This window comes from Drosophila erecta, unplaced genomic scaffold, assembly GCF_003286155.1.
Source record: "Drosophila erecta strain 14021-0224.00,06,07 unplaced genomic scaffold, DereRS2 tig00000000-arrow-pilon, whole genome shotgun sequence".
Classification (NCBI taxonomy): Eukaryota; Metazoa; Arthropoda; class Insecta; order Diptera; family Drosophilidae; genus Drosophila; species Drosophila erecta.
The window spans coordinates 21712641-21728168 of NW_020825194.1; the positions used below are offsets into that span (position 1 = coordinate 21712641).

The following is a 15528-nucleotide window of genomic DNA, read 5'->3' on the forward strand; positions in this document are numbered from 1 at the left end:
TATGAAAGCAGTTTAACAGGATTCGCTTTGTGAATTCGCTTGTAAGACTAAAAGTAAAACTAAAACTTATCCCCAGCTGGAGTTTCATAACTAAATTGCTGATATTTTTCTCTGTGCACACAAAGCCATACACACCCACACATTGACATGCCTTGTTAACAGCTCTTGTTCCGCTGCTACGTTTGTGTATGTGTTCTGTATTGCTGTGTGTGTCAATGTCTAGTCTATAGCACCGCAGTAAACATCCTGTAAACTGATCATTGGCCATGTGGCGTGCCAACTTCGCCGCCCCACTGTTCTCGTCCTCTTCCACAGAGTGTGATCAGACATTCGTGTCGCGGATCGGTGGACCCCAGAATGGCAGCTTCTCGGCCCCGCTGCTGCACAACCATCGCAATCACTCGCGCCAATGCCTCTACACCTTCCTAGCAGGACCTGGTCAGCGCGTCGAAGTAGTTTTTAAATCGTTTAATTTAAGAGGAAGTCCGCCAGAGTGAGTGCACATTGAATGAACGGCGCCCATTTACCAGGCACTAATATTCCCTCTCTCTGCTTACTCCCTTTTCCAGCGGTTCGGCCGTCGGTGAGTTACCAAGGTAAGTAACTAGAACTAGGTCTTTATCAATGGACTTAAACGAGGATATATAACATTTCTTCTCGCGTTTCAGTTGTGTTCATGAGTACATGGATATCTACTCGGAGGTGCAGTCGTCGGAGCCAGCGGAACTGATCAATTCGCCATTCGGGGGCCGCTACTGCGGCACCATTCCGCCGCGTCGCCGCATTTCCATGTATCGGGCAGTTGCGATTTCTTTTTTTAGCAACAAGAACGTGACCACGGACCTGTTCGAGGGCACGTTTAGGTTTATAAATGCATGTGAGTAGAGATTATTGGGGAACTGCCTGAGCCGCCCACCGTTACTGACTACTGTCTTGTGATTTCCTCCCACCCGAAGCGGAATATGAAATTGGCATACCCATTGCGGGGTCGCCATGTTCCTACACGATAACGCCCAGCATGAGCGTCAACAAAACTGGTGCGCTCATATCGCCAACCTATCCAGGTGCCTATCCGAAGGATATGTCATGCACATATCAGTTTCTTGGTGAATCGAATCAGAGGGTTAGATTAGAGTTTCGTGATTTTGATCTATTTTTTGGTGGACCACAGTGAGTACCTCTAATGCTGCACAGTTAACACACACTCAAGAGACACACAGAGAAATCAAAACAGCCCATAATCACACAACCGGTAACAAGTCAAGATCAAAGCAAGTGCTGGCCCTGGCCAAAACTTGCTCTGATTGGCAGCCCACACTTCCACACTCCCACAATCTGTGAACTATCTAAACCGATTTTACCTTCATCCGAATGTCTCTAAAAGCAACTCTTCTCTATCCAATCTGCTATTCCAATCTGCAATTCGTCTACAACCAAATTTCAACAACATCACCACCACGCAAACCAAACCAAAATAAACAGCTGCCCATTTGACTATGTGAAAGTGTACGATGGTCCAGATAATTCGTCAGCATTAATCGGTACATATTGCGGGCAGCAAAGAAACTTAGTTTTGTATTCGAGCGAGTCGAGCCTTTTTGTTCATTTTTATACGTTATCGCGCACCGCAAATACCCAAAATCGTGGCTTTAAAGGAATTTATGAATTTAGCGAGAGTTTTGTTAAATTAGATTTTATACGTAAGTATTTCCCCATATCTATAATGTACACACCATGTTTGTTGTTTCAGTTCTGCCCATTCGGGCAACCATTTTGTGGTGCTCTTAAATGCTTACCGAAAAGTGTTGCCTACTTATTAGGGCATCGCACAATGGTTGCCACGGCGAATTGCATTCGTCAGCTAATTGTATGTGCTTGAACCAACCTATTCACTGGCTTTGTTCGTTTTGTGTGCTATTTTAATTTACATTTACCCAACTATCGACTCTACAAATTCTAATCTTTCCACACCTTCTCTCTACTTCAAAAACAAATAACTATTTCGACGCTATCTGGTGATTTCCGATCTGCTCTACCGAAATTGCTCTATCGAAATTCAAACTAATCATTCGCTACATAAAACGAAACTGCAATTTGTAATACGTAAATCAGGTGAAAATGATGGCATTCACATACGTGGCTCAGAATGTGATCAAAAGATTTTATCGAAGAAGGAATCCACTGGCTTTGTGCTCTCACCCAACTATCCCTATCCCTATATACCAAAAACTGTGTGTAGGTGAGTAAAGCTTCCCAGCTACTTTCTCCAATAGAGAATTGTTTAATTTAATATGTCCATCATCATTTAGATATTTCATATATGGCATGCAGGATGCCCAGCATCTGGAGCGTGTGCGCCTGGAGTTTAACGCTTTCAATATACCCAAGGTGGAGCACAAGGACAAGAGCGAGTAAGTAGTTTAGTAAACTATAAAGTTAAATAAATAAATAATTAATTTATAATCGCGCACTTCCCTAATTCAAATATATACTTTATTAAAATGTTAAGCTTAAATGTATATTACTGAACTCGGTCAATTAAATTCTATCAAAGGTCCAACTGCACGGACGGCTATCTAAAGATCTATCTGAAGGGGCAGGAGACGGCCGATGCCTACGACAAGTTCGACTACGAGTTGTGCGGCAATGAGACGCAGCGGGTGATCAGCGAGGGACCGCGGCTGGCCATGGTCTTCAGTTCGGGCGAGCTGCAGGGTCGTGGCTTCAAGGGCAAGTACACCTTCGAGACGGAGTACAAGATTCCGGGCACGGCGGCGCCGGATGGCACCTGCAGCTTCACCTACGTGAGCAGTTCCAAGAAGCGCGGCGAACTGAACAGTCCGAGATACCCCTCCAATTATCCCTCGGACACGAATTGCTCATATCTGTTTCTGGCCGAGGCCGATGAGCAGGTGACCATTGTGTTTGACCACTTCAAGATCAAGGCGGACAACAATGCCAACGCCACGGCGGGAGCTTATGGGTAAGAGCGGGCTTAAGTAAAAGTAACTATTAAAAGTAACTATCTACACATTCGATTTTAGCTCTGGCGCCTGCTTCGAGGACTGGCTGGAGATGTATGTCGTCTACCGGGACAACAACGACCGCCTGCTGGGCCGCTACTGCGGTCAGACAGCCCCCGGACCCGTCGAGAGCCCGCGGGGAGCGGTGGGGCTGCGGATCACCCTGCACACGGACCAGGAGAGCGTGGCCAGCGGCTTCAAGGCCCGCTACTTCTTCGAGTCGGCCAAGTCGGATGCCGGCGACTGTGGCGGCAACTTCAGCAACCAGGACTCGGGCCTCATCACCTCGCCCAACTGGCCGGCAGGCTACAAGGCGCCTGGTCGGGGCATGGCCTCCAACGCCTGCAACTGGGTGATGAAGGCACGCCCCGGCTACAAGCTGTCCATTCACTTTGAGCAGTTCGGCCTGGAAGGAGACCCAGCCAGTAAGTCACCGGTCGTGTGAGGATGGAGAAACAAGATGTTAATATTTAGCATCAGTATAATAAGTATAATAGGCAACTGGATACCAGAACTTATTCATTTAGTTAAACTGTAAATTTGAAGCATTTGAACTAGATAAGAAAAATTGCTCTATATAAATTGGGAAAGATAAACTATATCTGCAGCAACTATTTCTATTCCACTTCTGAAACAACTGCAACCTTTACTATAAATATTATTCTTCAACTCAGTGCGCTATTATATATTCTAATATTTTAATAATTAATGTTTACCCAGATCGCGGTTGTCCTGCCGCTGTGCTGCGGCTGTGGATGAACGTGGACTCCGACCAGCCGCCGCTGGAGCTGTGTGGCGAGAAGCCGCCCGTGGAGCAGTGGCACTATACCTCTACTGGCCAGACGGCGCGCATCAGCTTCACCACCAGCGACAAGACAGTGGGTGCCCAGGTATGTGTGACCACGATGATCTCCCAGAGATGGTGACCCTTAACCCTTCCACCCCACAGGGCTTCCGCATTGTGTGGACCGAGATACAGGACTCCGGTCCGGGTCCGCCGTCCGTGGGTCTGCACTGCGAGTCGACGTACCACTTCCAGTGCGGAGCCGGATACTGCATCTCGGATAAGCTGCGATGCGACGGGGTCAAGAACTGCGGACCCGGCGACGATACTGACGAATTGCACTGTGAGTCGTGAGTGAGTCGAACGGTTCAGTTCAATTTTTATTTGCCTTCTTTGCCTAAGTTTACGTAATCGAGTATCTTAAGTTTGTCTCGTGTTTGTGTTTCCAGTGCGTCCGCTGTGTGGGCGAGCCCTTCAGTTTCCAATCTCAGTTTTCCTTGGTTTTCCACGGTTACACGTTGTAGCTCATGTGCGATCTTGCGTTCCTTACACTTTTCTTTTGATGCGTGAAGAAAACTTGAACCCGACGAAACACTTGCAAACCGTTAACCACTAAATATAACAACTATATAATAACCGATACTAATTAAAAACCAACTAAAGTGACCTCAATCCATATCCTATATACCTCTTTCTCGCTAAGTCTTTTTGCACCTAAGTATTCGTATTTTGTCCTGAACTTTACTAGCTGTTTTGTTCCCTCCATTCTCGATGGCCAGACCTTTGTACATACCTCCTCCTCTTCGATAGTCTGGGGTGCTCCCTACCCTGCAGTTCACCAATGCATTTCTCTTTATCTCATCCGATTTATCACCTCGAATGGCATTCAGCACACTATCAACAGACCAGATATATGCCCAGATACATGATATCCGTCTGGGGATGTCTACAGCCACGCCCACACTAAACTCATCTTTCTCTCTTTCTCTCTACTTGTCTAATTCTCCCTCTGTTTCTCTCTGTTCTTTCTTTTGTCTCCACTAACAAACTGAAAAACCACTACCAACTACAAACTGTTCTACTGTGAAACTGTTTAAACTTGATAAACTCCCCTCCTCGAACCCGAATATTTAAAAATCGAAAAACAAAAAATCCCATCCTTGGCACAGGTGACGCAAACTCCACGCATTTGCCCACATTTCTACAGACATTTGTTTTAGCAATTACGGCATTAGTGTTAAATACGTACAACTAAAGTTAAACAAGAACAAGAACAACTCGAAAAATCAAAATTTTTAAATCAAAATTGGAATTGCCACGAGAATCAAAAACGTGAAACATAACTAAGATAACAAATTAACATGAATTAACATGAATGGAGCATTCTGCTAGCAAGAATTTGTACTCATTTTTCTAACAACAAAACGAAGCAACCAAACCAAAAATACTAACTCTAATATCTAAGTAAATGAAACTCTTGGTCACAATTAACACGTGAGTTCCGCATAAGCTTGTCTACAATCGATCCACACTCCACGCTCATGACATGCACAGAGTTCAAACCAAGATACATGCCATTCCAATCTAGAGAAACCCCCGAACCCATAACCCCAAACCACGTAGATTGCCGCAGTTGAAGGAGATCACAGTTCACAGCCCTATGAAAAAACGACCATCCCAAGTTTATCCTTTGTTGCATCCTTTAGTTCACCTCAATCGCATTTTGGGAGTTGAGTTTATATAGCAAGCATGCCTCCGAGTTTTGGTTCTGGCTTCTTTGTGTTCCTTTGGCACCATTCCACCTTCACCTGTCATGTGTGCACCGCATCGATCAGATGTATGTATATGTATATAGAGCATATATCTTCCTGGTGCCTTCGTTAAACTGAACTGAATTTTCTAAACCGCCCAAGCCTAAATATATTGAAATGCTAAACTTGTGTAACCCACTTAAAAAGCCCAAAAAATGGAAACCACAGCACACAGAACAAGAACACCAAGTTCAGACTCACCCACCCACATGACACACACTCGAAAATCTCAGCTAACTAGAGATCGCAACACACATTCCTAGCTATAAGGCATATTCTTGATGAACTAACTTAAAGTGTTCTGTTATCATTGACTAACGTATGAATCCTGTGCTCTTGCTCTCCCTCGCATTCTATTACAAATCATACAGGTACCACGGAAGCGGCCGAGGAGGACTACGACGTCCTAATTATAATAACGCTTCTCGTCGTCTCGTCCCTAATCTGTCTCCTATGCATACTCTGTCACTCCAGAAGAAGCCGTAGGAACCATGTCCGCCAACTGGGCCTACATCGGAATGCACATTACGACTCGCAGACCAGTGCAACGGGTGAGTCTCCAAAGATATCTTTTTATTCGGGATATACGTATTCAACACTTTGGTTTATGTTTTAATATAGGTTTTCTTTGAGTGTGGTTTTATTTAATTTGTTTTCAAGGTAATCTCTTTTGTTCTTCATTTCTTACCTTAGATAAGGTGTTTCTGGTATCTTAAAATGATGGAGTATTTCTTATTTCTTTACGTTGAACTAAATTTAGGGACTTTAATATCACTGATTTAAAAGAGCCCACAAGCTTAAGAAATATGCTTAATACCAGAAGCACTTTTATTAATAAGTAATTGAATATGTACAACAAATTTGTACAACTTTTTAATGTCTGAATCCACTTTCTTCATGGAGCAGCGGGTCTCAGCTCCAGTCGCAGGCATCTGCAGAGTGGAGGCGCCAGCATTGCGGGAAGTTTGCATGGGATCAACAGCGGCAACCTGATGATCCCGCCCGCTCCACTTCCGCCCACCAGTGTGCCGCCGCCACCCCACATCTGCATCGCCGGCGTGGACATGGGAATGGGGATGGGGATGGGACACGGGCTGATGTCCAACGGGGAGGACGACGAGGACGATCTGGAGCTCGACGAGGACCAGCTGGACGCGGACATTTTCATCAACGATGTGCACTTCGATGAGGACAACATCGATCATGTCAACCAAATGGCGAACGTCTAACGATGGTTCGGTGCAGCTTTAGGCACTTTTATCGCAACCTTCAGTTTCGGTTTTAAAACGCATTTAGAATAAGGCTATCTACATAGGTAATGGCGAACGAAGCAACTTTGCAGAGCAAGAACAGTAGATTACACACACTCCCACAGTGCAAACTGACACGCAGACACAGGATACAGTGAAACACGAGTACAGTAAAACCGGGAGGCGAGCAGAAACAAATTCAAAAGTTAACAATACCTAAAAGACAAGAAATTATGCAAAAATGCGAATTGATTAAGACGTAAATTTAATAACGAGCGAAACGGGATGGCTAGTAGCATTAGAGATGGCAGGCAAAGCGGAATCTAAGCTAAATAAGTACAGTAGGGCGAGCATATTGTAGTTGCGATAACACGATTAGCCAGACGAGTTTCACATAAGGAATGATGGAGGAATAAGAAACAAATAACAGCTACATTTAATAACTATATTATACACATAGCGAAATACGTACGGCTGAGCGCAGGTTGCGCACAAAGAGCACAGGTCGAAGGGTAGATGTGGAGAAAGCAAGGAGAAGCCGTGCGGCGGAAACGGAAACGAGCCAAAAATAGTGGAGCGGAAGTGCATGTACGAATCATTTTCATAGCCACAAGAGACCGCAGACAAGACGAAAAATAAAATAAAGTTGTTGATTTTTATATTTGATACGAGTAATATTTAGGTGAAGCATAAATTGAATTAATTATACAACAGAAAAAACGAATGCGAAATAACGTTAATAAAACAATACACACAATTCGCAAAACCGATAGATAAACCAATAATGAATAACGGCAGCAACATACTAAAGGGCATAAAACAATAATAATTAATTATCTTTACATACGCGCATGACTTTTTATTTACACATTTTGTACAAAAATCTTCGACCCTTGAGGCTACACAAATCAAACTTACAACCACAAAATGGAGAAGACGAAATAATGCATAAATAAAAGAATTAGTGACTATCAAAACTGTATCTTCCAGCAAAGAATTAAAGCAAAGAGTTTAATGACGCTAAATCGAAAAGTTTATATGAGAATAAAAAGGGAATTTGAATAAATTATAGTGGCCCCAAAGATGGAAAATGATTGCGAGAAATGGAAATTAAATAAATTCAAAGATTTTTGTCTATTTAAGCACATTTTTATAAACATTTAAGGCGAACAAGAATATTTATAAAAATGTATACGCGAAAGGGAATGATAATAATAAAGTAAATTATACAAAAAGCTAAACACAAAAATCTAAATACAGGAAACGCAATATTAAGTTTCTTTTTTGTTGGGTCGAATTCTATTTGACGATTGATTTTATTATAAATATTATTTTATGTTATTTTACCAACTTTATACACATGCAAACATGTTGCGAAGTTAAAGACGGTCTTAGTTGAAATCAGTTTCCTCCGTTTTGGAGCTAAATAATAAATTCCCCGAAATTTCCAAGAATAAATAATAATTATTGGTTTCATAGCGCACGTACGTTTTGCAAAGAAAATTGAGGAAATTAAAGAATACGGCTTAAATCAGAGATGGAAACTTAAACCCGTTTGACGTAAAAACCATTTATAATAAAGGTATGTAGGTGTTAAAAAATGCTACATTAATTAAAGAAGAATGATAAAAAAGCGAAAATAAATACAATTACATTGATGAAGTAAACCGTTGTTAAATTGTTGCATAAAAAGCATAATGATCAAGAACTCCTAGGACTTAATTCGTATAAATAAACTTTAGTTTAAGTGTACAAATTTTGTTGTTGTATTACATTAAAACCGAACAGAAAACCCAGAGCAAAGAATTCAATTAGTTAATAAAAACTCTAAATTTGTGTTCTAGCAATAAAAATTAAACATAAATTTAAAGAAAAATAGTACGAAAACGTAAAGCTAATAAAAAGTTTGAAAAAGAATGTCCCCAACAAAAAACCTATCCCAAAACCAAAAAAAAAAAATGTTCTAAACTAAAAAGTTTACTAAAGTAACACAAAGTTAAACTAAAACACCCCAAAAAAAGCAAATGTTAAAATTACAATTGAACCTATAAATAAGACACTTAAAGGAGTCAAACACTTTTGAATTGAGAGACGTTTTTCAAATTTCAAAACCCGATACAGAAATCAGAAAACCGAATCTCGGGCGCACTTATTGGCAGAGAACATGGCGCCATTTGCCAAAGAGAGATAACCGAATAACAAATAAAATAGTTAAATGATAAAACGCAGAACAAAAATTTCAAATTAAAAGGAAACACCTACAAAAACAATTCCATGTTAACATTAAATATAAATAAAGGTAATTAAATAAATGAATACTAAAACCAATTAAAAAAGTCACTTCTCGATTCTATTTTACTGGTGGGGAGGATCACTTTTATAACTTTTTTAGTTTCTAAATTTAATTAATCAAATGGAATTCCATAGAATTTATAAAAATATTTTCACTTGCGATAGTTTATTATTGGGAAACTGAATAAACAGATAAATTGTATAATATAATAAATGAAATGCATGCATCATTAAATCTTGTCGCTGAGCTAGTTTTGAGAATTTATGCGAAACTTCTCCAGCATTTTGTTGATAGCCTCCTCATCGCCATCGATCTTGGCCTTCTCCTGCTGCAACACCTCCTGGAAAGTCTTCTGTTTAGTGCCCACCAAGTAGAAGTCCTCATCGGAAATGGTGACCTGCGCATCGACACCGGAAGCACTCCCCTCGTAGATGTCCAACGCTTTGAAATCAAAGACTACGATGAGACGGTCAACGGTGGGCTAACCCACAGCAAGGCCTCCTCTTTCCCACTCACCCATGCTCTTGATGAGATTACCATCCACATCGGTGAAGTTGAACTGAAACGTGTTAACGACGGTGCGCCGGGCAGGATCTGATTCCTTCAACTTGTTGCGTATCTTCTCGATGATCTCGTCGCTCTTCATGTTGCAAGTGAACGGACTGAGTGTCGCTGCTCGACTAATTTAGGTGCTGGCACAGCAATTGAGGCAAACTCTGCGGATTAGCGCTCTGAGAGATTGGCGCTTTGCATAATGCTTAATTAAAGTCAATTTGTTTCATATAGGCAAGATTGAAGATATTGATGTGCGGGAATGGGTAAGGGCATGTGAAAAAACTGCAAGTGCTTTGGGGTCAGTAGGTATATTTCGGCAGCTAAAATAAGGCTACCAACTAAAACTAGGTGTGAAAGTAAGTTGCTTATATGGTCTAGGGCTTCCAAAGCCTCAGCAGGCCGTCCTCACTGTAGCTGGCCAGCAGATTTTGATGCGGATGATGTGTCAGGCCAATGACGTCCTTTTCATGAACCTATGGGAGAAATATCATGTTTTTTTTTTCAAAAGCTTGAAAACCAACAGTTTCTGGAGCAGCTTACGTTCAAAGTACGTTCGAGTTTGCCGGATGACACGGAGAAACAATAAAGCACCTGATCCTCTCCAGCGCAGTATATAAACTCTCCTCGCGGCGAAAGAGTGGCTGAGATAAAGGCTCCACCCTCGCGCTTTCCCGACGAGAAAGATCGCACAATCTGGCCCTGCATGTTCATAATGACTACAGTATTGGATCTGTTGCAAACAATGAAGTGTTCGGGATTCTTGGGCAGGATGAGGACTGTATTTACGGCCAGCTCGTTGCCAAGGGGCTTATACGTGGCCACGCACTCGGTAGTTTTAAGGGACCAGACCTTTACTGTGCCGTCGGAAGATGCGCTGAGCACGCTGTGTCCGTCAGGCGTAAAGGTTGCTTCGTTTACGAATGATGAGTGCCCCTTGAACTCCTTCAGCATCTTTCCTGACTTCAGCCCATGCAGTCTCACCGTGTAGTCGAAGGACGCGCTGAGAACCTGGCTGTTATCTCGCGAGAACTGCAGACAGGTGATTCCTTTGGTGTGGGCTTTCTCGAATTTCCGCAGACACTGGCCGGTGATTATGCGCCACACCTTGATTTGGCCATCTTGTGCGCCCGATGCCACCATTTCGGAGTCGCGTGAGAAGTTCAGCGCCAGCACCGCCTGTTCCATCATCATGAACTGGTCTTGCGCCTGGTACTTGAGATCCTTTCTCACCTTGCCGGTGGTAAAGTTCCAGACCTCAAGGAAGCCATCCACACTGCCTGTTATCAGATACTGACCATCCGGCGAGAACTGAGCGCACTCAACGTGCGACTTTTGGCCAAATTTGATTTGTCGGAAGAGCTGGGTGGGATACATTTCTTCTTCCTGATCCTTCATGGCAGCCTTACCGCGGAACAAATCGATAGTGGTGCCGGGCGGAAGGAGTCCCTGGTGCTGTTGCCACTTTAAAGCCTGTCCCAGCAGCGCCAAGAGCCTGGAGGAGGGCACCACATGCACTTCACCACTGAGCTCTTGGGCTATGGCCGTGCGCCGCTTCTCCTTGCTACTTCCCTCCGCATAGGCTTCCCTGGGATCGAAATAGGCGCGCTGCAGCATGTTTTCTAAAGACAATTAAACAAACGAATTAAAAAGAAGATTAAAGTACGAGATACCACGAGTGGCTCATATATTACCCAAATGAATGTATCGTTCCGGCTCCTGTTGCTTTAACATGCTCATGGGATCCGTCTGGCGGAGCAGGGACCTTGCTGCGCCCAATTCCCTGAGCTCAATCAGCTCCAGAACTATCTGCTCGTACAGATTGAGTAGCTTCTTATCCGGTAACTTGAGGGACTGGGTTACTTTTAGCACGGTGTCCCAGTGCCCGTTGGAGATGTCCTGCACAAAGCCATCCACACTGTCCACCGTATTCAGGGAGACACCCGTTTCCTCCTGAAAGTTTAAGATTATTAAAAGACCAACTCTCCTGGGGTAAAGGTACTGACCTGTAACGTTTGTAGGGTCTTCATAAGGTTGGACTCCTTCAGATACTGCTGGATGAGCCGAATCACACTAAGTTTGGGGGGTAGATCACGAAACTAGTAAAAACTGGGTGTTATTGATGGAGGTCTAATACTTACTCGGCTGATTCGATTTCTATGGACATCGCTAACCAAGTGCAGGGTCTAATAGGCCTTTAAAAATACGTTTTAATACAAGTTTTCAAGAATTTACAATAATATTGATAAAATACGCGTCTTTGTAGGGATGGCGAAAAACCGATATCTATGCACAGAACAGCTGGCCGTTATCGGTATCGCCGACAGCTGATTCTCAGCACAAGCGAAATCAATTTTATTTCACAAAGTTGAAAAATTAATATGAGACAATAAAGTTGTGTAAGCAATAAATCATTAACATTATTGCCATCAATGGTATTTGCAGTTAATAAAGTTGTACCAACACTAACGCCGTTGTAGACAGGACATGTGGAAAAGAGACATCATAACATTTATAAGTAATTCAATCAGTTTTGCTTGAAATTTCAACTTTTGCAAACTTATGCCGGCAATAGAATACACACACACACAAATGTACACTGTTGCCGATCAGCCGGTGAAAAAAACAAACATGACTATAGGAAACCCGATTAAAAAAAAAGAAACAAATGGCGGTCTTTCCCGCTCTTTTTGTTTTTCGGCGGTAAACGATCTCACCAGTCGGGTTGATTCAGTCACAATTTGCCCACCGCCGTGTACAGTACTCCATTGAATCCGGAATAGCCAACTCCAACCCCGATCCGTTTCTGCTGTACTGTACCTGAATCATAAAGTAAAATCCCGCTTTCTTACGTGTAGATCGCGGATTGTCCGGACTGATGGCGGAAGCAGCATCCTGTGCCCGAAAGGGGACAAAGTACGCTGAGGGCACCCAGCCCTTCACCGTCCTCATCGAGGGCAACATCGGCAGTGGGAAGACCACGTATTTGAACCACTTCGAGAAGTACAAGAACGACATTTGCCTGCTGACTGAGCCCGTCGAGAAGTGGCGCAACGTCAACGGGGTCAATCTGCTGGAGCTGATGTACAAGGATCCCAAGAAGTGGGCCATGCCCTTTCAGAGTTATGTCACTCTGACCATGCTGCAGTCGCACACCGCCCCAACCAACAAGAAGCTAAAAATAATGGAGCGCTCCATTTTCAGTGCTCGGTGAGTGCATTATCCCCGTCATCCGGTTTGAACAAAGGCGCTAATTTTATGTATTACCAACTGCGCTGCAGCTATTGCTTCGTGGAGAACATGCGAAGGAACGGTTCCCTGGAGCAGGGCATGTACAATACGCTCGAAGAGTGGTACAAGTTCATCGGTGAGTCCATTCACGTGCAGGCGGACCTCATCATTTATCTACGCACCTCGCCGGAGGTGGCGCACGAGCGCATCAAGCAGCGGGCTCGCTCAGAGGAAAGCTGCGTGCCGCTTAAGTACCTCCAGGAGCTGCATGAGTTGCACGAGGACTGGTTGATACACCACAGACGCCCGCAGTCGTGCAAGGTAGTTCCAGGAAGTTCCTGACATTTACCAAAGCCGCTAAATGTGCATTTTTCCTCAGGTCCTAGTCCTCGATGCCGATCTGAACCTGGAAAACATTGGCAGCGAATACCAGCGCTCGGAGAGCAGCATATTCGATGCCATCTCCAGTAACCAACAGCCCTCGCCGGTTCTGGTGTCGCCCAGCAAGCGGCAGAGGATCTCCAGATAATCATATTCCTATTAGTAGTAGTACAGACGTTTAACATCATATATTTAAGAGGCCAAGACGAGCCGAACCGCGAGACAAAGGCAGAACTTGATAAAAAAAAAGTGATTCATATTAACAATTATAATTCACATTATATTCTCTTAACAGAACTCTCAACTCTCATTGTAATAAAAACTGAATGTTTATGTTAAAGGCATGGCACCTAATATTTTGTTGGTTAGCTTTTCAGTTCACTTGCATTTTAATTATGTACGTTTTTGTATTTATTGGACAAAGATAATCAATTTCTGAAAAGCGTGACATGGCACCTAATAGTTTTGTTAGCATTTCAGTTCATTTGTGTTGTATATGTATTGGACTAAGAAATCAATTTATGCGAAGCGTGGCCTTCTCTAACTTACTAAAAATATTGTTTTCTTTTCTTGTAGTTTTAAGGTTAAAGTATAGCGCAATTTATTTTAAAAATAATATATAATCAATCATTGAATAAAATGTGCACTATCCGTATGTATGTACATAGAACGTGACCTTATTGCCACATGACGCCTCAGCAAAAGTATGCAGGGCCGCTTAAATTAATGGGTTTGACTTTTTTCAAATAAAATAAAGAAATCAGTCTGTTAGCTTTGATTTTATATTATCTTTTCAAAAACAACAACTGGCTCAACAATAACAAGATGCGTAACGGCCATACACATATGTATGTACATTAGTTTTTTGGTCAATTTCGTTGTAATATGATCTAGTAAAATATTTAAAAATATATCAAATTAGCTTTTCTAATTAATTTCTAATTCTACAAAATAATATTTGCATTTGAAATACTGAAAATTGCTCATTTACATAAGTATATATATTTTTGTTACTTGTATACTAGTATACTTGTATACTAGTAAAGAAACTTCATATGCAACCGGTTTATTGCAAAATTGAATTCTTGAGGCAGGACCAGCGCACCTAAGAATCACTAACATCAAATATTTTTTCCACGTAGCAAGCTGAATACTCTAACGACAAATTTTCTAGTATAAAGTATTTTATGAAATTAATTGGCTATAATTATGTACATTTATGCACCTATTACTATTACTATGATTTTTTTAAATAATTATCATGTTAAGGCAATGCAAAACCAGAGGTTTTTACATGGTGGCAATTGATTACAAATAATATAGATTGAAAGTCCATTAAATTCTGTAGTGAAGGGCATATTTTGTCAAATTTACAATACATGAACATACGTGTGCACACTTACAGTGATCGACTGTATGCGTACACGAGAGCTGCTGGCCCTAGAGCGCTCTCTCTCTGGCCTTAGAACAAAAAAAAGAGAGCCTGGAGCCAGCACAAAAAAATCGTGTGCAACAAAATCGTATGACGTTACGCATCTTATTATTCTAGTGTCTTTGGTTTGACCGCTAAAACTATTAAATGAAAGTATGCATTAATTTTCAAAAGAAAATTTCCAGAACGGCATTAAAAAATTTTTAAAAGACATTGTTGTGGAGTTATTAAATATTTGGTATTCCCATCAGTTTTATTCATTTTTTCAAATATACGTACGGTTTGGTAAGGAATTATATTTTTTAATTTCACATGGTGACATTTCTGACCATGTTTTTATTGCTTGAACTAGAGGCCCAGGGTTACTAAATTGTTTTGCTATTTCGTATACTCTCCTTGATAAAGGCCTAAAATGTTTTCGATAATGTTGATGTCAGGGGAGTAAGGCGGCCAATCGACCAATTTGACATTTTGATCCTTAATCCACATACAACCCAACCGGGTTGGATGGGAGCGTTGTCATGTTGGAGCGTCCGAGAAATATGGCCATAAATAACCGAAATCGGGGGAAAAGCCTTTTGGAGTACAGTCCTGTAAGTCCTCGCATGTTCCATAAAAAGAAATGGCACCATTACTCCACCTGCGCAACTGTGATGTCGACTTAAGAAACATTCTTCCTTTCTCACATTGTGGAAATAGTAATTCTTTCGTCTGAGAAGACCACAGTCCTTCTTTTGCATATTTGGAACAATGTGAGATGACAACATGTAT

At 42.1% G+C, this 15528-nt stretch overlaps 4 protein-coding genes across 7 annotated transcripts in view; 2 read left to right on the plus strand and 2 right to left on the minus strand.

Moving 5' to 3' along the window:
• The window catches only part of LOC113563677 (tolloid-like protein 1), a 39748-nt gene extending 31084 nt beyond the window's left edge, over positions 1 to 8664 (plus strand). For both annotated transcript variants that reach the window (XM_026977908.1, XM_026977910.1), the window contains exons 3-15: positions 316 to 493; positions 570 to 596; positions 669 to 877; positions 957 to 1170; positions 1483 to 1700; positions 2113 to 2239; positions 2310 to 2411; positions 2555 to 2983; positions 3045 to 3448; positions 3744 to 3913; positions 3973 to 4150; positions 5990 to 6169; positions 6525 to 8664. In XM_026977908.1, the coding sequence (XP_026833709.1) occupies positions 316 to 493; positions 570 to 596; positions 669 to 877; positions 957 to 1170; positions 1483 to 1700; positions 2113 to 2239; positions 2310 to 2411; positions 2555 to 2983; positions 3045 to 3448; positions 3744 to 3913; positions 3973 to 4150; positions 5990 to 6169; positions 6525 to 6847 (2759 nt within the window). In that variant the 3' untranslated portion in view covers positions 6848 to 8664. The remainder of the gene's footprint in view (positions 1 to 315; positions 494 to 569; positions 597 to 668; positions 878 to 956; positions 1171 to 1482; positions 1701 to 2112; positions 2240 to 2309; positions 2412 to 2554; positions 2984 to 3044; positions 3449 to 3743; positions 3914 to 3972; positions 4151 to 5989; positions 6170 to 6524) is intronic.
• Positions 8665 to 9315: 651 nt separating this feature from the next.
• Positions 9316 to 9968, minus strand: LOC6554074. 2 transcript variants are annotated; one of them, XM_001979548.3, is made up of 2 exons: positions 9678 to 9968; positions 9316 to 9602 (listed from the first exon to the last, which is right to left on the minus strand). In XM_001979548.3, the coding sequence occupies exons 1-2, from the start codon at positions 9805 to 9807 to the stop codon at positions 9409 to 9411; spliced, it is 324 nt and encodes a 107-aa protein (XP_001979584.1). In that variant the 5' UTR covers positions 9808 to 9968; the 3' UTR covers positions 9316 to 9408. The 2 variants fall into 2 exon arrangements, with proteins under 2 accessions (XP_001979584.1, XP_015009693.1); XM_015154207.2 differs by having other exon boundaries at positions 9316 to 9617.
• A 41-nt stretch (positions 9969 to 10009) lies between these two features.
• LOC6554073 (WD40 repeat-containing protein SMU1) lies at positions 10010 to 12140 on the minus strand. The gene is made up of 5 exons (XM_001979547.3): positions 11855 to 12140; positions 11720 to 11786; positions 11408 to 11666; positions 10257 to 11335; positions 10010 to 10189 (listed from the first exon to the last, which is right to left on the minus strand). Exons 1-5 carry the CDS (start codon positions 11878 to 11880, stop codon positions 10091 to 10093), a joined length of 1530 nt encoding a protein of 509 aa, XP_001979583.1. The 5' UTR covers positions 11881 to 12140; the 3' UTR covers positions 10010 to 10090.
• Positions 12027 to 13988, plus strand: LOC6554072 (deoxynucleoside kinase). Of its 2 annotated transcripts, none has more exons than XM_026982016.1 (4): positions 12027 to 12112; positions 12572 to 12923; positions 12995 to 13265; positions 13324 to 13988. In XM_026982016.1, the coding sequence occupies exons 2-4, from the start codon at positions 12592 to 12594 to the stop codon at positions 13471 to 13473; spliced, it is 753 nt and encodes a 250-aa protein (XP_026837817.1). In that variant the 5' UTR covers positions 12027 to 12112; positions 12572 to 12591; the 3' UTR covers positions 13474 to 13988. The 2 variants fall into 2 exon arrangements, with proteins under 2 accessions (XP_026837817.1, XP_001979582.2); XM_001979546.3 differs by having other exon boundaries at positions 12067 to 12231.
• The last annotated feature ends 1540 nt before the right edge of the window (positions 13989 to 15528 follow it).

Excerpts from the sequence above, each read along its gene's own strand:
- LOC6554074 (XM_015154207.2), bottom strand. The coding sequence starts at position 9,807 with ATGAAGAGCGACGAGATCATCGAGAAGATACGCAACAAGTTGAAGGAA. Across the intron at positions 9,618-9,677 it reads TAATCTCATCAAGAGCATGG|TCTTTGATTTCAAAGCGTTG; the intron begins GTGAGTGGGAAA and ends GTCTCATCGTAG.
- LOC6554073 (XM_001979547.3), bottom strand. The coding sequence starts at position 11,880 with ATGTCCATAGAAATCGAATCAGCCGA. Across the intron at positions 11,787-11,854 it reads ATAGAAATCGAATCAGCCGA|TGTGATTCGGCTCATCCAGC; the intron begins GTAAGTATTAGA and ends CCCCAAACTTAG. Across the intron at positions 10,190-10,256 it reads AACTCGAACGTACTTTGAAC|GTTCATGAAAAGGACGTCAT; the intron begins GTAAGCTGCTCC and ends TTTCTCCCATAG.
- LOC6554072 (XM_001979546.3), top strand. The coding sequence starts at position 12,201 with ATGTGGAAAAGAGACATCATAACATTTATAA. Across the intron at positions 12,924-12,994 it reads CGCTCCATTTTCAGTGCTCG|CTATTGCTTCGTGGAGAACA; the intron begins GTGAGTGCATTA and ends ACTGCGCTGCAG. Across the intron at positions 13,266-13,323 it reads GACGCCCGCAGTCGTGCAAG|GTCCTAGTCCTCGATGCCGA; the intron begins GTAGTTCCAGGA and ends ATTTTTCCTCAG.